General features: G+C 43.3%; 1 protein-coding gene across 3 annotated transcripts in view; it reads right to left on the bottom strand.

Annotated features, from left to right (window-relative positions):
* Positions 1-25,077, bottom strand: part of LOC121283848 (NEDD4 family-interacting protein 1-like) — a 185,067-nt gene that overhangs the window by 52,718 nt on the left and 107,272 nt on the right. For 2 of the 3 annotated variants that reach the window (XM_041198664.1, XM_041198656.1), the window contains exons 5-6: positions 16,022-16,127; positions 10,864-10,990 (exon numbers count right to left, since the gene is read on the bottom strand). In XM_041198664.1, coding sequence (XP_041054598.1) covers positions 16,024-16,127 — 104 coding nt within the window. In that variant the 3' untranslated portion in view covers positions 10,864-10,990; positions 16,022-16,023. Of the gene's footprint in view, positions 1-10,863; positions 10,991-16,021; positions 16,128-25,077 lie in introns of those variants that run through there. The other variant, XM_041198647.1, reaches the window with a different exon arrangement.

The following is a 25,077-nucleotide window of genomic DNA, read 5'->3' as shown; positions in this document are numbered from 1 at the left end:
GCTAATGTGTGGAATAAGCCTTGCAGCAACCTACGTAAAGAATACAGCTTATTAGTGTGAGACATGTTCAGAACCTATATAACCAAGGAGGTCAAGAGATCCCTGCGAAGAAATAACACCCACATTGCAGTTATACCAGGGCGTCTAAAACCCATAGTTCAACCTTTGGCTGTGTGCCTTAATAAGCCATTCATGGATCATGTTCGCACTGAAAAGGATAGGTAAATGTCTCATGGAGAAAAAATCTTCACAAAGAGTGAAAATATGCATGCTGTCCCTGCTTAATGTTTTGCGTGGTTGCATTATCAAATCGTGGGATGTTATAGTGCACCAAGTGTCATCAGATGGTTCCAAAATGTGCAATATTCAATTCAATAGATGGAAAGGAAGCTGATTAGCCATGGAGGGATGAATCTGAAAGTGAAAGTGCCACATCTAATGCAGAGTGGGATGCTTATGATGATGCCATAGCCAAAGTAACTTAGAATGAATTCGATGAACTCTTTGCATTGGATACTGAAGACAATGAATATGTTGGTTTTAAAATGTTTTGATTGTGGTTAAAGGTATTTTTGTACAATTAATTAATTCAATAAACTGTGTCACATTAATTTAGTATGAATTACTGGGTTATTTTCACATTTCAAAATGGTGACCGCCCAAACCGGCATTTCACATTTTATATTCAGCATATAAGTCAACTCCTGTTTTCTGAAGAATTTTTGGAGGTCGACTTATATGGTGCAATCTATAGTACGGTTTGAAGTTTTGAAGCAAAGACATAGACCGGCTACACAGTTCAGTGATTCCACTCTGCAGATTCTCCTCCAGACTGCCAGGGGACAATGGGACCTGCCCTTCCAGAGTAATGGCAACATGGGACCCTCCCCACCTGCCCAAAGCGGACTGGATGGAGATCATAGAGGAGAGCCCATTCAAAATGATAGAAGGAGTGCCGGAAAAAAGTCAATTACATCCTTTGATCTGCCTGGGTAAGTGGCAAGGTGGCATGGGATTATCTCTCACATGGGCATCAGGCTATTTATTTGTGTGTGTGCAACTAGACTGGTTGGGTGAATGCGTGATCAGCCTCAGGACTGCATGACACTTGACATCAAAGCACGTGACAGTTTGGCTTGTGTGAGCGATTGGTTGTAACTTAACACCTCAACATGCCAGTACGTGTGATGGAGATTTGGGCAGACAAAAGCGTCAGTTGGCATTTGTCAAGTCATTAAATCTCCTCTTTCTCCCGCAGGACACATAGACCCAGAATCTAAAGCAAAGACTGAAGATGGGCGGAGGACTGCCTGATCTCAAGGTTCTCACACCTACTGAGGAAGAAGCCCTCCAGATCACTGGGGAACAGGGAGGCTGATCCATTGCTGATGGTGAGGCTGGAGTTGCAATGCAGCAAAGTGGGAATGTATCCCATCTGGTACTGTCAGAATGGGCGCTCAGGACTGGCTGAGGAGTTGTGTTGTGATCATAACCTCTGTTGAACATTAATGCATTTCTTTTTGTTCAGCTTTACAGGTGCCCACAATCCAGACCCCAAGTCTCAGCCACTGGAGACCGAAGTCTCCACTTCTAGGCAGGATGACACCAGTGACCCAGAGGATGCAGTCACCTGCTCCTCCCACATTCTCCACCAATTCAGCTACACTCACCTGAGTCGTGAAGGGGAGGAATTTAAAATCAGAGCCACACTCTGTTGAGTACAGCAGAGCCACATCGCAACAGCTGTGAGAGACCCCGCTGAATCCCACACTGATGATGGGTCTCAGGTCACAGCCACAAGAAGCCTGCTGGAAATGCAGCAGAGGTTACAGGAGAATATGGCAGAGATGCCATGGGTTATGTGCTGCTTTGCACAGAGTGTGAAGGAGTCCACGCATGCCATGAGTCTCAGGCTTGTGAACACATGGCTTTCTCCATGGAGAGGTTGCTGATTGCCGTGGAGAGCCAGGTCGAGCAATTAATTCATATACACTCTGACCTGTATTCACTCGCTCTAGCCATTGGCTCCATTCAGCAGTGGCTAGGCAAGATGGGTACGAGGCACCTTGAATTCCCTCCCCAGGTGGCCCTTCTCCTCAGGGAGACAGGGAAGTGCCGTTGTGTACCCAGATGGAGAAGGATCCTGCTGCCCTTGGGATGTCCTCTCTGGACATCCCCAGGGTTAGCAGCTTCTCACCTTCTCCTCTGCCATTGACCCTATTGCCTCCAGCAGGCGTGGCCAAGGAGGTTGCCCCTGCACCAGTGTGGGACACCCCCAGTAGGATGGGATCCTCAAGGCCCCAGATCTCCAAAGGGTGCCCACCAAAGTCAGCGCAGGCAACAAGGCATCACACTCAGCAGCCTGACTCCACCTCAGCTGCTGATGCCAGGTTCACAAAACATGGTAGGTTATTATGAAATTCATTCTGTCACATTCCAACATTGCAGAATATATTGTTTCCACGTTACTCGTTTGCATCATTATCCCTTTTGGGGTATTGATTAGTCAGAAACCTCACTATATGATCATTCCTCATGGTTAGCACTCATTGAAGGCTACAAGGGAATGTTAGACATCTCCTTCATTGTGTAGAAGACTATGGTGTTGTGTGTTTGCGGTCAACCTTTATTTAATGTTCACGTGTGTGTCCATTTAGATGATCGTCAGTCTGTGGGACATATAGAGAAAGATGCAGACACCGCAGACACTCCATTGGATACAGTGTCAAGGAAATTGCCTGAGATTGTGCTGCACAGGGACAATTGAACAACTCAAGTCAAAGACCTATAATGATGCAGCAGGTTCTGAGATCTCTGTCATTTTTGGCTGCTCAATATATGCCCACTGGCGCATTAGTTTTCCTGGGTAACAAATATCCATAGCAAGTGTATGTGTCAGACATCCACTCCCCTTGCTATTCTAGATGGTAAAGGATGCAGGTTCAGAGGTATCTCCTGGAGGGGAGGCTGACAGGGTTTGGTAGGCATCCAAAACAGGCAAACCTGTCCCGGTGATGGGAAAATGGTCATCCTCAATCTTTGGTTGCATCTCGTGTATATAAGATTGTCCCTGGTATCCCTGGCATATCTCTCTATGGCACTGGTATCCAAGGTAATGCATGTTCATGCCCTCTTCCTCATTCTCATCCATTCATCCTCATCTGTTGCTTCTCCCTGTTGTCTCGATGCAAAGGTTCACCATGTTGCAAGGCCACATTACACAGTGCACAAAATATCATGACTATCTGTGAAACCCCTCTGTCTAGCATACTGCAGAGCCCCTCCGGATCTATCAAGGCAGCAGAAGTGCATTTTTAAAATGCCAATGGTTTATTCAACGATGGCTCTGCTGGAGGTGTGGGCCGAGTTTTAGCACTCTTCCACTGTGTTGTGGGATACCACACTGGTGTCATCAACCAGGTCTGAATGAGATAGCCCTGATCACCCAGCATCCAGTCGTCAATCTGGGAAGGGACCTCAGAAAGCTCAGGAAGTTATGAGTCCCACAAGATGAAGCAGCCATGACTGCTTCCTGGGCAATGAGCACAACCCTGCATAGACCAGTTGAACATTTAGAGAGTGCAATTCCTTGTGATCCACATATGCCTCTGGCTGTCCTTATGGAGCTCGCTAATGACAACATGAGTGCAGTCAATTACCCTTTGCAATCTCAGTATTTGAGCGATGACATCGAAGCCAATTGCCCTGGCCGCCTGACTGTTGTTATCTGTGGTGAACATAATGAACTCCTTGGCTTTGTTTTACTCACTGTAGAGAGCCTTGGTCACCCCTTTGTTGTACGTGTGTGTGGCAGCCTACGAGATGCCATACCTGTTGGCCATGGAGCCCTGGAAACTGTCGGTGGTGAGGAAGTTGAGCACTACAGTCAATTCGAGGGCCACTGGCATGGGGATGCTGTCAAATCCATGTGGCTGCAGGTCTTGCTGCAGGATCTGCCAGATTTTGGTGACTGCTTCCCAGGATAGCCTCATGCATTGATGGCATTGCCTCTTGGAGATCTGGAAATAGTTTGTCCATATCCTGAAGATGCTCTGCCATGCCAGTGACCTTCTTCTCCAATGCTTTCCCTGAATGGCTGCCTCCTAACTACTGTCCCCCTCTGGTGCTGCCTGCTACTGGCCTTGTGACCTTGGTTGCTGACCGGTGAGAGCCCTCCTTTGTTGCATCCTCTCCTCCTGTTGTAGGAAGAGGTTGTAGCTATATTGGGTGTATGATACCCATAGGTATTCTACCAAGTGGACTATGTGAAAAAGGCAGACAGTGATATGAGAACTGTCCATGGGTTTCGTCAATGCAGCTGCTGAACAGTGAGATTTTCTAATCCTTCCATTATCCACACCCAAAATTTCACCCACCCCACACTGACCTCCTCTCAATTGGATCTGCATTCTTGGCAGCTACAAGTGAGTTTTTGTTAACATCCAGTAACAGCATGCAAGTGACCTTGCTTTGCAATCTGTAAACCCCCACACTCCCCCTCTCACCTTCAACCTTGTCCCCATCACTCTTGATCTTCCCAGCATCACCATGCACTTTCTCACTTTTACCCTTGAACCTCTCCCCATCACCCTCGACCCAGTCATCATGAAAGTGGACATGCCATCTCTCTCCAGAACCTACCCCTATCTCCGGTGAGCATGAGAGCATGAGAAATAAGCCACCAGGCCCATTCAGCCAAATCTGCCAATCCTCCCGACCCTCCATGCAAGCTGCCATTCTTCTGCTTCCCTTCTTTGTGCCACAGAGTTCAAAAAGGACAACTGTTAACAACTGCACTCCATCTTTAAATGAACATGAACTAGTTGACATGAGGCATGTTAATATGCCATTGACTTAATCTTGAAAGTAGGGCTTAATTTCAAAATGTTTTAATATAATGAGGATTCATGGCATGCAAATATGGTACAAGTATGAAAAACCACAGGACAGCATGAGGCCTAACCTGCCATTGCCACAGCGCTAATTTAATTTTTTATTCTGAACCCGCCGTTGCAATTTCAACATTTTGGCTCCTGACTGATTAGCTCAACACACCAGCCACATTTCCTGCTTCCAGGGCCTTCATTAAATTCTGCCCATTGTATGGTGGGCATTAACTTGCGATTCATATGAAATCCTATGAATAGACACAGAATGAAACTGGATGGGTGATGGTTTAGAAGGTGCATGCTTGTAATATGTAATGTTGTAAATAAATATTAAAGTGAGTAAAGATTGGCTCCAGTTCTATCCTTCACCAACTGGCTTTCTGGAATAGAACAGTTTAGGCTAGTGAATGAAGTGCCAACCCAGTAGATTTCTTTGACCTATATGGTCTCCAGCTTCATGAGCATTGATTGTTGAAGCTGCAGCCATCCAGGGAAGTGAGTTGTGCCTTGTAGGTGGTAGTGAAGCTTTAGGGAAGTTGCATGAGACATGCACTAAGTATACAAAGCCTCTGACCTACTCTACTAGCCAAAGCATTTACATAACTGATTTAGTCGAGTTTCTGGTCAACAGCAGCCCCAGAAAGGTTCATGTAGGGGTTTAGGAGTGACGATAAAGTCAAGTGGAGGTGCTTAGCCTCCCTCTTGTTGAGAGACAGTCATTGATTGGCACTTGTTACTTGTCACTTTTCAGCTCAAACTCAATATTGTCCAGATCTTGCTGCATGTGGGCATGGACTGCTTCATTATCTGAGGCATTGTGAAAGGGGCTGAATATTGTGCTATCAAAACAAAACAGCTCCACTTCTGTCCTTTTCTGGGGAAAGATATAAAGCACTGAGCTGTGCTTGCATTAATGCAACAGGTTTGAAAAATAAGATATTTGATCTGGAAGGTCCAACAGGAATAGATTGGACACCATTAGCAGCACAGATACATGGTAGAATAATTCCAATCAATGGAATGCATATCTGTAAGGCTATAAATTGTTCAGAAAAGGCAGTTCTGGGAGAAAAGGAAGCAGCGTGGCATTATATATAAGGTTCAGCTTTGAGGTACAAATGAAAGGGGACCTAAAAGAGGAAAGCACAAACACAGAACCACTTTAAGTAGAACTATAACAGAGTAAACTATTACTGGGAGTATACTAAGGACCACCAGGCCAGGGTGAAAGCCTTAATATGAAATTACAAGATAAGATGGGGATGGTGACTGATAAGGGATCAAATACAGTAGCTGAAAATTTTAACTTACCAGAAGTTGACTGGGACATTAATACCTTAACTTGTTTGATGGGGAAGGCATTTCAAGAGTTAATAGAAGATTAAAGACTGTTTTATGACTCAGTTTGTAAAAGAGCCAACAAAGGGAGAAAACACTCTGGATTTGATTATGAGTAATAGGCACGATCAAATCTCCATTATAGAGGTGGGTGAGGCTTTAAAGCACCAGTAGTTATAATGTGATCACGTTTGACATGACACGATCGGAGAGTTTTTTAAAACCCAAACAAAATTGCCAATTTTTAAGATGATCAACATTAAATGCTTGAGAAATCTTGTCAGAGTGGGCCTGGAAGATTCAAATATGACAAGGAGAATGGAGGAACAATGGAGTTCATCATAATTATCAAGAAATTCATAAGAAAGAAACAAACCATTTAAGGCCATGAAGGAAAATAGCACTGAATTTAGATGGATCCAAAAGGCATGCCTGAAAAGTACAAAGAAAATCAAAATGGCAAAGAAGGAAATTGAATTCAATTTAGCAAGAAAACTAAAAGAAAATAGAACATTCTTTCATTTATAGTAAGAGAAAAAGAAAAATTAGGGGTTTATTAGAGCCACTGAAAATAGGATTGGCTGACAGCATGACAAATAATGATACAGAGAAAGCAAAAGTGCCAAATTAATTATTTGCCTTAGTCTTTACCAAGGAGGAGAAAGGTACCTTATTTGACCTGTAAAGAGAACTAAATTCTTTTGTATAGGTAGTTTATAACACATATCATGCCCAGTACAGGCATATCGTATTATGAACTTTCAGTCAATGCTAACAAAAATTGAACACAGCCAAGCTGTTATGATGGCTACCACAAATCATGTGACTTTGGCATTAGGACTACAAACAGCATCAAGTCTCCAGGAATACCTGATTAAATATGAACATAGGTGAGGGTATCCCACAGCCACCTGTGGAATTCACACATCTCATTGCTTAAGGATGGGCCAACAACTAAAGACTATGGAGTTTCCAGACTGCCTGCCTCCATGTTTCATATGGACAAGAGGGAAGATCAAAACTCAATAGCCACTATTAACTTCCCATTGTGTCACAATGACCTCCCCCATCCAAACCAGACTGGCTGGGCTTTAGAAGTTTTAACCCAGTCATCATGTGATGGAAGCTGGTTTTAGGGACTGCAGCCTTATTACCTCAAGGCCCAGCAGATCCATGAGAACCCTCAGTAATTAGCCAGTCTGAGAGCCAGACTCTGAAACTAGCTGCAAGTCATCAAGCAACTAAAATACTTAATCTGTTCTAGTTTCAAAGTTCACTGTAGAACCAACTTCCTAGATATTCAACTACATGAGACCTCACAACCTGTGATGAACCCTTTGCTTTACAAGACCCTCACTTCAACTTCAAATCATTGAATCCATTCAAGAAACCACAGACTTGCCAGGGGAGACCAGAAATCATAAATCAGAAACTGAATTGACTGTAATCTGTAAAAGTACACTATCTTTATCTGTGTGTGCATGTGTGGGTGTGGGTGTGCATGTGATGTGTTAATTCAGGCCAGTGTGATAGAATAAATAATCTTCTTTATTTTAAACTCATGAAAGATGGCTGATGAACTATTTGATTGAAATACACACTCCAAGGGTAAGAAAAGACACACCATTTTCCATACAAGACATGCTGGTTATGGGCAGTGAGAGAGCACATCGAGTGTGCCCATGACACACTATTCACATTAATATTAACCTGATAGTGAAACAGCTGTGCAAATAAATAGCCAGACAGGTAAACAAAACTCAGGGACTGAATCAGGTACATCTCAGAATCTTTAAAGAAACTAAACAGAAAATTACAGTAAGTCTGGCATAAATCTTCTAGAGATCTCTGAATACTAGGGGACTTGAAAGAAGGCACATATTTTTTATATTTTTTATATTTTTCCTATTTTTAAAAAGTTGCAGAAGTGATCTAGGAACTATAGACCGTTGAGTTTGGCATCCATTGTGGATAAAGTTATGGAAACCCTTATTAAAGAAAAGATCCTGAAAGATCAGGATTGAAATAAAATTATAAAATATAGTCAATATGAATTCATGAAAGGGAGGTGGTTTTCTTTGGGCTTGATAGGGATAATAAAATGGATGTAGGATACTTGATTTTCAATAAGCTTATTAATACAGTTCCTCTGGAAAGGTTGGTACTGATAATGAAGTTAGAATCAGTGGAAATAGTTACAATGGATATGTAATTTACTGACAGATAGGACACAGAGGGTGGTGGTACAGAGACTGTCATCAGTCTGGGACAATGTTACCACTCCTGTCCTATAGGGGTTTGTTTTGGGATCTCTTTTGTTTAATATCTTTATAAATGAGCTAAGAGTCACAAACACAGTAGCTAAATGTTGTAATATGCATTTAAGAGATAGGAGCATGACATCACCAGAAGGGAAATGTGGCATGTGATTCAACCTCAGTTTCACTTTGGCCTTGGAGCAGAACACAGCACACACAGCTCTGCTGCCTATGTCTTCAAGATTTCTACCGTTGTATAAATGTTCTTGTATGCCTATTCTAAATACATTACTCCGCAACATGTTTACACACTCTCATATGGCTGATTGGTGCTTTAATATCATTATAAAAACAGGACTCTAAATTTGCAAATGGTACAAATCTACTGATGATGTTGGAATCCAAAACTAAATATGTTAAGTTACTGGAAGATTTGAATATACTTCGGAATTGGATAGATAGGTGACAATTTAGATTCAATATAGAGAAATGCAATGTGTTCCATATCGGGACAGAAATTTCAGGAACGGACTATTATTTAAATTGAAAAAAAATGCACATGGAAAATGAAAGAAATCTGCAGTTTCGGATTAACAATAAACTGAAGCTATTCCAATAATACTTAGTGGCATTGTGTTGAATGGCAAGTGTAAGGAACAGGCTCCCTCAAGAGACAGTGGATGAGATTAGTAATGAATCATTCAAATGTAAATTAAATACATTTCCTTCAGAAAAATAGTAATTTGGTTTGCAGGATTTGAGTAATTTGAGACTTGACCTATGGGAAGTGTAGTATGCTTGCGAGGAACAAGTGAGTTTGGACCTATGGTCCCCAAAGCTTTCCACCATCTTGTCTCATGACTTGGTCTCCTGGAAATTGATTGATAAGGGATTGATTTCCATGATTAGTTGACAGTTCCATTATCATTGTTTCATATGTGACTACCTGCCTGGTAAAAGGCAAACTAGGTGGGCATTGGTCTTTTTTTCACCTGGCAACTCCTATGGTGGGAAGGACATTGATGAAGCTTCTGAGGATATCTGGGCTTTGTGTGCTCCCTTGGGGAACTGAATGCAGCAATATTCTGGGGCTGCGATGACTGACCTCCAATAACTCCTTCTCTCTTTCTGCCAGTTATGGTTCCAGTCACTGGAGAACTTTTCTTTCCTCATTGATATCAGTTTTATTGGGTGAGAGAGAGTTGGGTGTCAGAGTCAGTACCAGCTCCTTGCAGGAGGCATGACTGATGTTGATGTCCAGTTTGATAAATGGCAAACCTAGGAGGAGATCTTGGAGAGCTTCATTCTGCTGGCATAACTTTCTGGTGTAACCAAGACAGAAATGACTTGAAGGGAATTCAAGAGTTAAATGCTGTCCCTATCTTTGAGGACCCAGGCCATAAGCTCGGCCTGAACCCCATAATGGACACAGTCCCAACAATCCTGAATTCTTTAAGGTTATTTGTTCTCAGCATACTGGCCTTCAAAGAGGCCCCAGCCTTATAGAGGCTTAGTTCACTGGGGTTCCCAAATGAGGGAATCCCATTCCCAGAACAGACCATATCCTCTTCACATCACTAACCTTGTAATGGGCACATGGAAGCACTGCCCTTTCCAAGGCCATTCAGGTTTGCTCTATTCAGGGTGGGATGGCATTTCTCAGACCCTAATTTGCAGTCCTTCCACTGAAATCTGGAGGAGCAATTTTCACTTTGGTCAATGGCGTAAAACATGTCATTTTGGATTGGCCACCCCTTCTACATCTCTCTCAATTTAAAGTCAATTCAAATGAAAATTGCAAGAGATGTACAACAAGCAGCTGGTCAAAGTTAAAAATATCCCCATTGGAGCTGTGTTAGGAATGCATGAAGTATCAACTCCAACATGTTTCAATGTAAAGTAAGTTTAAACTATTCTGAACAAGTATAGGCCATTCGGCAGCCTCTCAAAGTGAGAGTACCATTTATTAATGAGTTTTTTGACCTGTGGTTAATTGGAGCCAGGTTGAGTCTACCAAAACTCATTTTATACAGGCCTCTTACATCTAGGAAGGAAAATAAATCTTTGTTCTATTAACATGAACAGAATTCATAACCAGATCAGTGAAAAGCCACTGCGCTAATTCACTTCAACAGTGAGCCTTCCAATGCGTTTGAACATATACCAAACAATTGCACAAGTACAATAACAGATTAATGGTGTTTTTTGTTACTTTTAATTTTATAGGGCATGTGTTAGTTTTAGCACAAATAACCCTGTTCAGGATGATGCATGTTGCTGCTAACTGCCATATGCCTCAACATGCAGATCAATCTACTTCCAATATTCAATTGATTGCATGAAAGGGCAAGTTTGTGGAATAAAGCATTTATACTTACCAAACAGGAGGTGCTTTTGACTTTGAGCAAAATGGGTGATATTGGTTCAGTCATCCGTTCTACATCTCCACATTTCATTTCTATTGAATTCAAAATTAACCCAGAGAGTGGAATGAAGCTTCCAAATCTAAAATGTAGTGATTAATGCAATATATGTTCACTTCTTTAAAAATAAATTAAACAAATATCAGATTTAGAACAGAAAAATTTACAAGAATGTTTCATGCAAGCATCCAGTTTTGCTCACTGTAGTACTGAAGACTGTACAACATATTTGACAAATAAAACTAATTAACTAATGGTTGACAGCTTCTTAGCTACAGAGGTTCTCTCAACTGCACAGAAAATACCTTCAGTTCATACCTAACTGGACTAAAATATTGGATATTTTAAAATAGTACTGCTAACCCTATGTAGCCACAAGATTTCTCCCCTTGTCCAGTATCTTCCCACCTCACCCAGCATTATTCCGATGCTCTCCACCACTTTAACAGTTTCCAATTTCCTGGCACTAACTAGCTTCTTTTAACCATGGATGTCCAATTTCCCTACACTTCATTCTCACTGGGATGATTGGTGGGCTCTCTGCTACTTCCTTGAACAAAGGCTCAGTCAACCCCCAACCACCAATACCCACTTCCACCTGGTTGAACTTATTGTCGCATTCAACAACTTCTCCCTTAACTTCACTCACTTATTCCAAACGAAAGGTATCGCTATCGAAACCTGTAGAGGTTCTGGCTATGCCTGTCTTTTCGTGGGGGTCTACGGAGCATTATTTGTTCTGATTCTACTCAGGTTCCCTCCCTCATCTCTTTTATCGAACATTAATGACTATTGCAAGTTCCTGCTCTGGTCTCTAACTAGAAAATTACATAATCTTTGCTTCAATTTCCACCCTTCCTTTGCCTTCACGTGGACCACCTCTGACCATCCTCCTCCTTTCTTCAACTCCTCGATCTCCATTTCTGGGGATAAGCTATTCACTAAGTTCACTGGCACCCACAGCTAGCTTGATTACACTTCCTCTCACTTGGTTTTCTGTAAGGATTCTCCCAAATTTTCCATCGCTGTAGCACATTTTCCAACCTTCTATCACTGTGTTTCTGACAGGTGTTCCTTTTTCCTCAATCTAGGATTCCCTTCCACTGACATTGAGAGGGCCCCCGAATGTATTCATTCCATTTCCTGCACTTCTGTTTTTAACCTTTCTGTTCTTTTCCAGAACCATGATAGGGTTCCCTTTTGTCTTTGTCTTCACATTCCACCTTCTCAGCCCCCATATTCAATGGGTCATTGTGCCAATTCTGTCGCCTCCAGCATGATGGTGTCACCAGCCATCTTTCCCTTCAATCTCCTTTCAGAATTCAGAAGGGATCATTCCCTTCGCTCCACCTTGGTCTACTACTCATCCTCAACATTTCCCTTCCCACAGCATCTTTTCTTGCAAACACAAGAGATGCAACACCTCTCCTTTTACCTTCTCCCTTCTCACCATTCAGGGCTCCAAGCACTCCTCTCAAGTGAAACAGTGATTTACTTGTACGTCTTAAAATTTAATAATTGAATTTGCTGCTCACAATGCGGTCTTTCTCTTCATTGGGAAGACCAAATACAGATTGGGCGAGTGCTTTGCAGAATGTCTCCATTCAGTCTGCAGGCATGACCCCGAGCCTCCAGTCACCTGCCATTTTAAAACTGCACCCCGCTCCCACTCTGACAACGTCCCCCGCTTCCTACACAGTTCCAATGAAGCTCAACATAAGCTTGAGGAAGCACACTTCATCTTACAAATAGGCATTTTACAGCCTTCAAAGCTGAACACTGAATTTAACAATTTCAGATCTTAGCCTCTGCCACCATTTTTCAGATGACAGCTGTTGATCATGATTCTTCTATTCCCATTTACACCTCCTCGAGACCCATCTTTAGTTCCTTTACTTGTCCCATTCCAGCCTCTGTTTTCCTTGCACCCTTTTGTCATGTATTCTCTCCTGCCATCCACCTTATCACAGACCTTCCCTTTTGTTCTTACATGACCATCCCATTTCCTCACCTCAGTATTTGCCTAAAACCTGGTGCATCTCTAACTTTTTCCCACTCTCATGAAAGGTTTTTGACCAGAAATGTTGGATGAAATTTTACCAGGCAATTAGAGGAGGGATTGGTAGTGTGGAGGCTGGGAAAATTGTGAGAAGAGATATGGGACCAGTAACACCATGTTATTTTGCCTCCCTCTAAATATTTCAGGTGTGGATTGCCAGTGAGGTTGGGTAATCACAGTGGGTGTAACATGCAGCCAGTTAGAACAATTAAGAAGCCAATAAAGAGCTGTGTCAGCAACATGACAAGGTAAAGAAGATGAGCGCACATAGTGGGCAGTCATAGATGGCTTAATCCACCATCATTGGAGTTATAAAAGGGGAAACCAGCACTTGGGCTAGCAATAATGAACAGCTGATGGGAGCAACTCCTTGAAGCAAGTACTTTGGATAGTTTGCAATTAAGGGCCAGTTAAGGGCCTAATTCCACCTCTGCCACCAGAATACGGTAGTGGAAAGCAGAACAAAGGATACCAGCTCACCTTTTCACCTCAGCTAGAGAAAAGTCGGGAAGCAAGGGAGATTTCTCCTTTAGGGGATGCCCTGTGAACATTGGGGGCACCCCCCAAGATGTTACAGCCCTGCCCGTTAATGCCTCTCCCCGGCCTCCAAACCCAAACCCCATCCTCCTCCCTCCTGTTCCTGGGGTTCCTGATCCCTCCCTGTCCAAAAAGCCCCGACTTACCTTAGTCTGGCATCTATGACATTTCTTCTTGGGGACTCCTTTGCAGTGGTCATTACTTGCTTCTGGCACGGTTGGGACTACTCGGCTGATGGCCAATCAGACTGGCTGGCAGCTCTTGATGGACAGAGGTCCCATATTCACCTCGCTAAAGCCGCTCCCAGTGTATTATTGCTGTGGGCCAGCCTTTTTTAAAGTTGGTCAGTTTAAGACCAACTTTTCTACTGGGGGGTGGGGATGTGAGGGAGCAATGTGTCCCCTACAAAATCTAGCCTTAAGTCTGTAAGATTCCTTCTGTTTATCAGATTCCATTTGTTTCTCTCTCTACAGATGTTGCCTGACTGACTAAGTATTTCTAGTATTTTCTGTTTTTATTTCAGTAGCCACAGAATATCCAGTTTTACATAACAAATTGGGCCAACAATAGGCAAACAGTTGTATGAAGGAAACTGTATCTGTTGCCAGTATATATATGGATATAACTATAAAGATAAATTGAGAAAAAGAGCTGCAGAGATTAAGGACATGACAAGGTAAAGAAGATGAGCGCACATAGTGGGCAGTCATAGATGGCTTAATCCACCATCATTGGAGTTATAAAAGGGGAAACCAGCACTTGGGCTAGCAATAATGAACAGCTGATGGGAGCAACTCCTTGAAGCAAGTACTTTGGATAGTTTGCAATTAAGGGCCAGTTAAGGGCCTAATTCCACCTCTGCCACCAGAATACGGTAGTGGAAAGCAGAACAAAGGATACCAGCTTTATTGTCATCGATGTGGGAAGCTTGAGTCAGAAAATGCCTCAACACGGCAGACCTGTGTCTTTAAAAGGGCCCCTGCCCACCACATTTTCTTTCTGGGGAGGCAGGGGCAGGATGGGGTTGGACCCCATCACTTCCGGAGGCAGCCATGGAGGCAGGCAAGTGCCGAGGTGGCCTGGTTAGAAGCCCTGCATTGGTTCTCTGAGAATTTGGGGCAGTTGCATAAAAGGCTGTTAGCCTCTCTAGCCCTCGCCTACCCACCTATCTCCATGCGCCCCCACCTACATACTAACTCCATAACTCCCATACCACCTTCATGCCCCCCCCATATTCTCCATGCCACCACCATGGCCCCTCCATAGCCACTCATCAAGTATCCACTATGGATAGACCTCAGGAGCTATGTGAAGAAAAAAATTAAACTTCTAAAAATTTAAGAGAGCTCTCATTCATGCAAACTTGATACCGAAAAATCTCTTAAAACACATCCAAAATGTAAATCCGTTTAGGTGGTCAATCTGTTATTAAAACAAACATCTGTTCATTAACTACATCAAAAACAATTAATTCTTTAATTACCTCTTAAAACCGTCAATCAAAATGTGAACTCAGCATGCCGCAGAGATTAGTGGTTCTGGCGTTTTTGAAACTCAGCCAAGCATCCATAATGGGTTCAGCGATAATAACAGCCCTTGGGAATTGTCAATAATAAAGTCTATTGAAACTGGAGAAACAGATGGATTTTTTTTTTCTAAGCTACATCAGATAGCCTGTCAATTAATGCATTCCAGCAGCGGGTGTCTGCTCTTTTACTCTAACTGCAGCCTGTTTTTTAAATTCAATTTTAAAGACCTGTGGGTTTAAATCACTTGAGATCATGACACTTTAACAGATTTTATCTGCCCTTTATTAAATTGTGGTTCCCACACTGTGGATTAAGGTCCTTGGAAAAGTGAACTCAGCACTTATTTCTAATGACCTGCTGAGTTCAGGTTTCCTGCTTGTGTGATTCACACTCCACCCCTGTTGTGTATTGCACTGACTCAGACTAACACATGGTTGGCTGCCGGCAGCCATTACTGATGTAACTTTATTCACACCTTCTCAACAGAGAAGGCAGCAGAGAGGGACATATAACTAAATGCTCAGATCTTGCAATGCACTATAACCTCCTTGCCCCAACTGGCAAGAATGGATCTTCTGGAATTGTAGGCTGGACTTCCATATCTGGGTCCCATCCGCCATTTTTAAAGGCCTCCAGAGTCGACCTCGCTCTGCAAAAATTTGGCCTTAAGCCATTGGCTGAAGGACTACAGCAGGAAGTGACAATCTGCAGTTGTACTCAAGGTCAAAGGTTGAAGTCAATATTGCATATGCTAATTATTTTCCCCACTAATAATAAAAGATGCAACTTACTGTTGGTGTCCCTGAGTGACCTTGATGCAACAAATCCTTCAGTCTTCAGACTTTCTTAGTCCAACCATAATACAAATTTGCATTTTTGTTTTATTTTAAAAATTAAATTGGGTGACATTACCAGAATCATTCAAGTTACAGAACTGGACACCTCATCATTCAGCGTAACAGGAAATTGAAAGTATTTGATTTGTTACCATCAGTAAATAAAAAGGAACCTGGACTTTTTCAAGCTGGCGATCTTGGCAGCCACCTTCCGAACCTTTGCATAATTGATGAAACCTCTCGTGAAAAGCAAAAACCCTGTAATGTAGCAGGGGAGGGAAAAGTTATTCATCTGATTTACATTTCAAAATCACAAGAAATACATCAACAATGTGTTAAGCATCTTTGCTTTGGTAGTTACCAATTACAAAACTATTCTCGGGAGGTTGGATGTGTTCATCTTTTTTAACCTCAGAAGAATTGAACCATAAGTTCTTTTGTCCCTATGGTACAACCTGCTGATCAGACCAGAAAACAAATCTTAGATATGCAGTGATGGGCTACTAAATATAATTTGGGACTTAGAAGGAGTTTTAGGGACACATCAATAAAATTCCTAGGGAGCAATTCTTCCACAATGCTTTAGGCATTCCAGAGCCTCCAGGGTGGGATTCTCAAGCTGAAATGACAGATTAGCCCACGTGTCGTTCAATACACAATCGTGGTAAAGGAGTTGAAGCCATTTGGAGGATCGTTTAACAGCTGATTGTCACTTCCATTGCCTACCTCATTGCACTCATTAACGAGTGTCCACAGCATTTTGGTGACTAGCGCCTCATCTAATTCCCTCCCCTAAAAGTAACCAGCTTGGGAGTAAACAAGTTGCAGTGAATTTTGAATTTTACTGCTCATTTGCTGCTGGAGGTTTGAAAAAGACTTTTGAAACATATCTGGAGACTTTCTGGATCACTTTGTCAAGACTGCACCAATGATCTATTAACATTTATATGGGAAATTTTCTGAGGACTTCATCTAAAAACATTGAGTGCTGTGCTCCTCTACCTTAATAGATACATTTAAGGAGTCACCTGGAGAAAGGGAGTGCTTGATCAAGGGCATCTTGCTATGATTCCCATTTGGTTTGCAGGAGGATCGGACATGTGGCCAGGCTGGTCAGCACCAGCTGCTATAGGAGAGAAGGGCAGAAGGGTGAGGTGAAATCCTTGCTCTCTGTGGGTATAGGACTTCCTTCCACCTCTGGACCTCCTCCACCAAGAGCTCAGGTCTGAGAACCTGATCTCACTGTGTGTCAGCCAGAGCAATCTACATCTTCGGTGGGTATGCATATATTGCTCCACAAAAATATTGTCTAATCAGTGCTTGAGTGATAAACTTGTAGGTGCCTATTTTAGCACCTCCAAAAAGCTTAAATTATGATAATTAGCAATCAGGATCATAACTGCATGCCTAAACCAGACTTTCAAGCAGGCGTGTCACAGGCTCACAGAGATTCACAGAATTTTAACGTCACGGAATGAGGCCATTTGGCCCATTGTGTCTGCACCAGCTTTCCAAATGAGCATTACAACCTAGTGCCATTGCCCTGCCTTTTCCCCGTACCCCTGAGCATTGTCTTATTTGCACAGCACCCATTTTGTACCTGCTTTCACCAAAATAACGCCTGAGGCAGAATTTTTCAGTCAGCATGTGGGGACGGGCCCGACGCGTAAAATGACACACGATGGCATTGGGCGTGCGTCCTAACATCATCGCGCAGTCCTGTGATATTTCATTTGGCACGCATGTGCCAGAGTAGGCTGCCTGCCCGCCGAAATGTAAACGGCATATTAAGGTCATTAACAAAGCAATTATTGTAATTGTAAATGCTGCCCGTCCAACCTTAAGGTGTATTATAAATGAGCTTCCTGCACCCATCTGAAGGCCCACCCAAAGAGCACAATAGTCACAAATGGGGCAGTGACCAAAGAGTGTTTCTTTTCTTCCACCTGGACATGCTGCGGCATTGAATTTTTTGTCCATTTTCTGAAATTAGTGGTGCCTTAGACCACTTGATATGAAGATTTTGCAGTGTTATCCCTATTGGTTTAAAAGAAAAAAGGCTCAACTAGAAAATGGACTGGAGCTAAGATTTGAGTAACCGAAGATTCTGAAGATACTGAGGTGTTGAACATGGAGGCACAGTGTCAGGATCAGGGCCAACTGATTAGGACTGAGATGAGGAGAAATTTCTTCACTCGAGGGGTGGTGAATCTTTGGAATCAGATTGTGGATGCTCCATTGTTGAGTGTATTTTAAGTTGAGATAGACAGATTTTTGGTCTCTCAGGCAATCAAGGGATGTAAGGAGCAGGCAGGAAAGTGGAGTTGAAACTGAAGATCAGCTATGATCGTAGTGAACGGTGCAACAGAAGCGAGGGATCGTAAATTCTCACCCGAAGTCAATGGACCTTTTGCTGGTCGGTCAAATTTTCCATTGCGTGTGGGGACCCGAAAATCCTGACCTATAAACTGTCCCTGAACCGGTTTGTTTTTTCAGTCAAATCCGGTATTTTTTAGTCTGTAATAAGCAGCATATCTATTAAACATATGAGTCAGCCAACCGACTGCAGTTGACTGCTCGCCAAATGACACCACTGAATGTGTCATCTAGCAAACTCCAAATCAAAACCAGCGAGAAAGGGAGGAAACCACAAATGACTATTTGAGAACACAACCACAAGTTAGTAAGTAGTCACTCACGATAATACTGACAATCACCTTCAATAAATGAAAACAATTTGTGCTGGAGGAAACCAATGTTTAAAAAAATACACAGTGCAATTTTTTCCTAATAAATTGTTCCCAGTCTTGCTTAGATTGCTGCCAACATTCTTGTTTTCTTAACAAGTACATCAACTTAATAATTTGAAAAATATTCAGAACCTCCAGCAATAGTGAATAATATGGTGACACAGTGAACCATGATAATGAGCTGGCCTGAAGTGACAGGCATAGTACATTGGCAAGACTGATATGTTAAGATGCAGAGCGGCAGTTATGAATTGTGAAATGTTGTTTCACCAAACTGGACAACGCAAAGCCAATTTCCTGAAGAGCAAAGTGAGTTAGATTGCTGTGCCAAAACATTAGGCTGAGTGTGACTGGAAATACTTTGATGCTGAGAGGACATAATAGATGTAAGCTATACAGGAAGTAGTGACAAATCAGGGTTTGACACAACAATTAAATAAATAAACTTACACAAAACATGCAAAGCTAAAAATTATAACTTCTGTGACATTAATCGATTTTTAGTGTATTAATTTATCAAACCAGCTCAAAACCACCTGACCTTCAGTCTCAGTCTTCATTTGTTTTATTTGGTTTGGCTTACCAAAATGCGTGCAAGCTCAGTTATTCTATAACTAATGATGCTAGTGGCCAATATAAATAATGCACATGTTGCAAAGCAGTTCGTGGAAAACTGACCCAAGACCAGTAATGCATATGTTGGAACCAGTTGCAGAAGCAAGCTCCATTGCAAACTCCTTTGATGCACTGCTCTACAACTGACTTATTCTCACAAGGGATGAACATTCAGCTTAATTTGAACTTTGGATTCAAAGCCAACTACCAGAATTCAGACAATCTATCACTAAATCTAAGGTTGGAAGAAGGGAAAACATAGGCCAGACATTTTGATCCCAGCACTATATTCTACAGAAGAAAAACTATTTGAATGTAATTTAACAACAGTCTGACTAAGGTCCACTGTACCAAGAAACAACAACAGCAAAACATGTGTTATATAATACTTTTAATATAGCAAAACAGCACGGTCTCTTATTACACCAGGGTAACTTCTACAATAAAAACAGAAAATACTGGAAATACTCAGCAGGTCTGACAGCATCTATGGATAGAGAAACAGAGTTCATGTTTCAACTCAATTATCTTTCATCAGAATTGGGAAAAGTTTGAGATGTAATAGGTTTTAAACAATTGAAAGGGGGGAAAGGTGGGGAGAAAGAACAAAAGGGAAGGCAGGTCTTGCAAGGCCAAAGGGAGTGATAGTGGGACATGTTACAGAATAAGAGGACACTCATTTAAAACTGAGATGCGAAGGAATTTCTTCCTCCAGAGGGTAGTGAATGTCTGGAATTGTCTATCCCAAAGAGCTGTGGAGGCTAGATCACTGAGAGTATTTAAAGAGGAGGTGGATAGGTTTTTGAAATATCAGGGAGTTGAGGGCTACGAGGAGCTGGCACAAAAGAGGAGTTCAGGCCTGGGGCAGATCAGCCATGATCTTATTGAATGGCGGGACAGTCTTGAGGGGCTGAATGGCCTACTCCTGTTCCTATTTCTTATGTTCTAAATAAAGAATCAAAAGATGTGTCTAGAGGAGGTGTGAAGGGAAGAATCACAAACAGTACCACGAGCTGTCATTATCCTGCCTTCTACCCTAACAGAGACCTTAACCATACCTCGGCAGCTACCTGTCTCAAAAGGCCACCTTTGTCTAGGAGATGCAACACCATCTCAGTCTTCTACAAACTACAGCAGAGAGTGTTTGACAACAAAGGTCTCCACAAATCAACAAAAGTCTTAGTTTACAAAGCAGTTCTCATCACCACGCTCCTGTACTGCAGCGAGACCTGGGCTCTGCATCAGCGACATGTAAGAGCACTAGAGAAATTCCATCAGCAATGCCTGCGTCACCTCCTCCAGATTCAGTGGGAGGACCAGCAGCCAAATGCTAGTGTCCTTCCTGAAGCTCCATAAGTATTCAGGCAAAACTCCTGCAAAATCAACTTCAACAGTCTGGACACTGTGTCTTTATGGCTGAAAAGTGTTTCCCCGTTGTGTCCTTTTTTCTCAATTCTCAAATGGCCAATTTTCTAGGAGAAGACAAAGAAAGCTCTTCAAAGACACTCCTTGAAGTGTGGCAGCATTGATATTAATGACTGGGAGGAGCTTGCTGCCAGTCGTTCAAAATGGTGCCGACTTGACCATCAAGTTGCATCATGCATTGAGTCCAAACACCTTAATGATGAGGCAGGGTGATGGCAGAGAGGGAAAGAAAAGGAAACAAGTCCTGCTCTCCAGATCCCACTACCTCATGGAATGTCCTGCCCCATGTGCCCAAAGATCTGTCGTTGAGAATCGGTCTGTTCAACAACAGGGAGGTGTAGTCACAGGAACTCCCGACCCTGAGTAGATGTTATCCTCGAACTGAGGGACAACTGACAATGCCAGAGGATTGGAGCATTATAAATGTTATACCCTTGTCCACAAATGGGTTTAAGGATAAACTCAGCAACTACAGGTCAGTCAATTTAACAGCAGCAGTGAGAAAACTTTCAGTAACAATAATCTGGGACAAAATTAGCAGTCCCTTGGAAAAGTGTGATTAAGAAAAGCCAGTACAGATTTTAAAGGCAAATCATGTCTAATTAACTTGATTGAATTTTTTGATATGTAACAGAATGGGTTAATGAGTGTAATGTGGTTAATGTGGTCTATCAGAATTCCAAAATGCTTTTGATAAAGTACCATACACTAGGCTTGCCAGGAAAGCTGAAGCCCATAGAATAAAAAGGAAAATTTCAGCATGGATAAAAAGTTAGCTGACTAAGAGGAAACAGAGGCCTGAATTTTTTGGACGGCTGATCCTGCCATCCGAAGAGTCAGCGGAGAACATGTCCCCACTGACTCTGAGTGCCCCGCAGCCATTTCATGCTCAGGTGAGCATTAAGTGGCTGCAGGCAGGACTTCTGCCCCTCACTCGAGACGAAGTTCTGCCTTAAAAAGCTGCCAGCCAATCTGATTGAAGAGCAGCTCTCCAGTCCCTGCAACAACAAGAGTTGCAGTGGACTAAAGAGGAAAAGAGGACACCAGAGCTCTACTGTTGATTTTCGAGCTTCCCCCACGCAAGTTCAATCCTCCCGCCAGCCACTTAAAGGCTTCAATTGAGGCAAGGGCGGGCTTCTCATCTGAGACCTTGCCCGACCCAGCGTAAAATTGCTGCGTGGTTGGGGTGGGCAGGAACCCAGGGGAAATCCTGCTCCTTCAATTTCAAGCTCCCCCGATCGCCTAGAAACCCGCCAGTGGGGGAGTGTAAAATTCTGACCTGAGAATAATAGTGAACAGTTGTTTTCCAACTGCAGGAAATTGCACAGTTGCGTCCCCAGGGACTGGGACCACTGCTGTTCTTTAATGACTTGGGTGTACAAGGCACTATTTTAAAATTGACAGGTAACACAAATCTTGGAAACAGTGTGAAGTGTGAGAAATATAATGCAATATTTCAAGAGGACACAGACATTCTGGTAGAATGGGCGGACATATATATGACAGATGAAATTGAATGCAGAGAAATGTCAAGTGATACATTTTAGTTAGATGGACCAGAGGCAATACATAATAACAGGTAAAGCGAATGCAGGAATAGAGAAACATGAGAGTTTTCGGGCACAGGTCATTGAATGTGGCAGGGCAGGTTGGGAAGGTGGTTAAAAAGGCAAATGGGATCCTGGGCTCTAGAAACAGTGGCATAGAGTACAAAAGCAAAGAAGTTATGATGCCAACAGAAGCAAAATATTAGGGATGCTGGAAATGTATAATGAAAATAGCAAATGCTATTAACATCTCAGTTTGATGACCTTTCGTCAGAATTGGGTAAGGTTAGTAATGTTATAGATTTTAAGAAAGTGAATGGCGGGGGGGTGGTGAGGGTGCGGGAGGGAGGAAGAAGAACAAAAGGGAAGGTCTGAGATAGAATTGGTAGCAGACATTAGCATCTGAAATTGTTAACTTCAGCACTGACTCCGGAAAGCTGTGAGTGCCGAGTCAAAAGATGAGGTGATATTCCTCGAGCTTATGTTGAACTTTATTGCAGTTCAATAATGCAGTATTATGAAAGGATAGATAGGTCAGTGTGAGAGAAAGGTGGAGAATTAAAATGGCAGGCCAGTGGAATAAGCATGTCACCCAATGTGTGTTTGGTCTCTGCAATGTAGACCAAACCATTTTGTTAGCACTGAATGCAGTAATCTAAATTGAAAGTACATACAAATCACCAATTCACCTGGGAGAGGTGTTTGGGGCATTGGAGATTGAGGAAAGAGGAGGTAAAAGGGCAGGTGTTGCATCTCCTATGTTTGCACGGAAAGGTAATAGGAGAAGGAGAGAGCATGTTAGGGGTGATTGAGAAGTGGACTAGGGTGTCACAGAGAGCACAGTGATGATGGACCTTTAATAAACACTAGTTCAGCCTCATTTGGAGTGCCATGCCCAATTCTGGGCACTGCACTTTAGAAAGCATGTTAAGATTTTAGAGAGGGTGCAGAAAAGATGAATGAGAATGATTCCAGTGAACTTCTGTTAGGTGGATAGATTGGAGGAACTGGAGTTGTTCTCCAAAAAAAAGAGAATGGTGAGGGGAAATTTAATACAGGTATTCAAAATGATGTCAAGACAGAGTAAATAGGGAGAAACTGTTTCTCTTGTGGAAGAGTCAAGGATCAGAGACAACAATAAAATGATTGGCAAAAGAGCCAACCGTGACAAGAGGAAAAACTTTTGTGAACAGCAAGTGGTTAGGTTCTGGAAAAAACTGATGAAATCTCGGGTAAGGAAGATCCAATCATGGTTTTCAAAAGGATTAGGATAAGCACCTGAAGAGAAAGGATTTGCAGGGCTACAGGTTAAGAGGTGTGACCAGCTAAATTCCTCTTGCAGGAGGCCAGGAAGGACTCGACAGGCCAGGTGACCTTCTTCCATGCTTCTACCACCTCCGCACCCCACCCCACCTCGCTGGTGCACATTCCTCTCCTAATCCCATTCACAGCTGGACCTTCCTCTCCCTGCACTGGATAATCGCCCATAGCCAAGGCTGTGATGTCCCAAAGCAGACCCCAGACATCAGCAAAGACCTTCCACCTTTTGTGAGCTTCTTCGTGGTGGAGCCATGTCCATCAGAATACACCCAGCGTGTGACGCACGTGTTCCTCCAGGGTTCTGTTGCTGTAGGGCTCCAGGCTCCAGCATCATCTGCTCCTTGGATGGCCGCGATGTGAGCAAGACCCTAATGGTAAGTCCCAACTTCTGCACGTCACGCTTGTCAAGACATGTTCTGGGGTGCCATGTTTTTCTGCTGACGTGGGCGGTAGGTTTGATGTGGGGGATGATCCTGGTGAGCAGGGCTTATAATTAGATGCAAATGTATTAAAATGATGTTCCGAACATGCGGCTGTGGGAAAGGCGACCCACCATTGACAGGTCGAGCGGACGATCACAAGCTGGTTCCATAATGTCGTGAAACCAATTTTTGGCCTTCTCACTGTGTCCGCTCACTTTCGCCGTGACGGCGAAGCCCAACGGCAACGGGACGGAAAATTCCAGACAGTGTGCTGGAATATGCTGCTCTCTCCTGGATGAGTTCAGCCCCAATGCTAAGGAAACTTCACATCAACCAGAGCAAGCCTGCCTGCTTGGTTGGTATCACATTGGCAACCACGTTAAACATTCATTCTCTCCACCACGGCCAAAATTCTCCTCCCGTCGAGGGGGAAGTGTGGGGGTGGGCGGGTGGCCCTCCGATCGCCGCCCCCAATCAGGGGGGCACAACCATTTTACGTGGGCGGGCCAATTAATTCCCACCCAGCGTGATGTCTGCCAGGAAGCCTGTGCGGGTGGGGGATATTCCCTCAGCCGAGAGTGCGCTCTTTCATGCATGCACACGAAACAGTGCACTCATCTCCCTGAGGTTAAGTGCTGCCTCGGGGAGATTGGCGCCAAATTCCAAAATTGTAAATGTAGAAAGTTAAAATTTCCCTGACATGTCCCCTCATGTGACACTGTCACATGAGTTGGGACATGTCCATCACTTTTAATCAAACTGTAATGGGGTAGAATGCAGCAACTAGGGAAAAGGTAGGATTTTGGAAGGGGGAAGCGGTTCGGAAAGGGGAAGGACTTCGTGTGGAAGAAGGAGTTTGGAGAGGGGAAGGAGTCCAGGGAGAGGAAGGAATCCGGGTTGGGTGGGTGGGGAGGGAGTAGGGGCAGAGGAGGGAGTAAGGGTGAAGGAGGGAGTAAAGGCGGTTGTACAGGTGAAAGTGAGGAGTCTGTGGAGTCAATGACTCTCTCCTGGGAAGCGAACTGAGGGTGAACATGGTAGGAGGGAATGGTGTGTACAAGAGGAGGCAGAGTAAGCCGGAAGGGTGGGAGAGCGAGGGTGCGATGGTTGCAGTAGAAGGGATGGCGAGGGT

This window comes from Carcharodon carcharias, chromosome 1, assembly GCF_017639515.1.
Source record: "Carcharodon carcharias isolate sCarCar2 chromosome 1, sCarCar2.pri, whole genome shotgun sequence".
Classification (NCBI taxonomy): Eukaryota; Metazoa; Chordata; class Chondrichthyes; order Lamniformes; family Lamnidae; genus Carcharodon; species Carcharodon carcharias.
The sequence above is the reverse complement of the archived record's forward strand: the minus strand, read 5'-3'. Positions and strand labels throughout refer to the sequence as shown.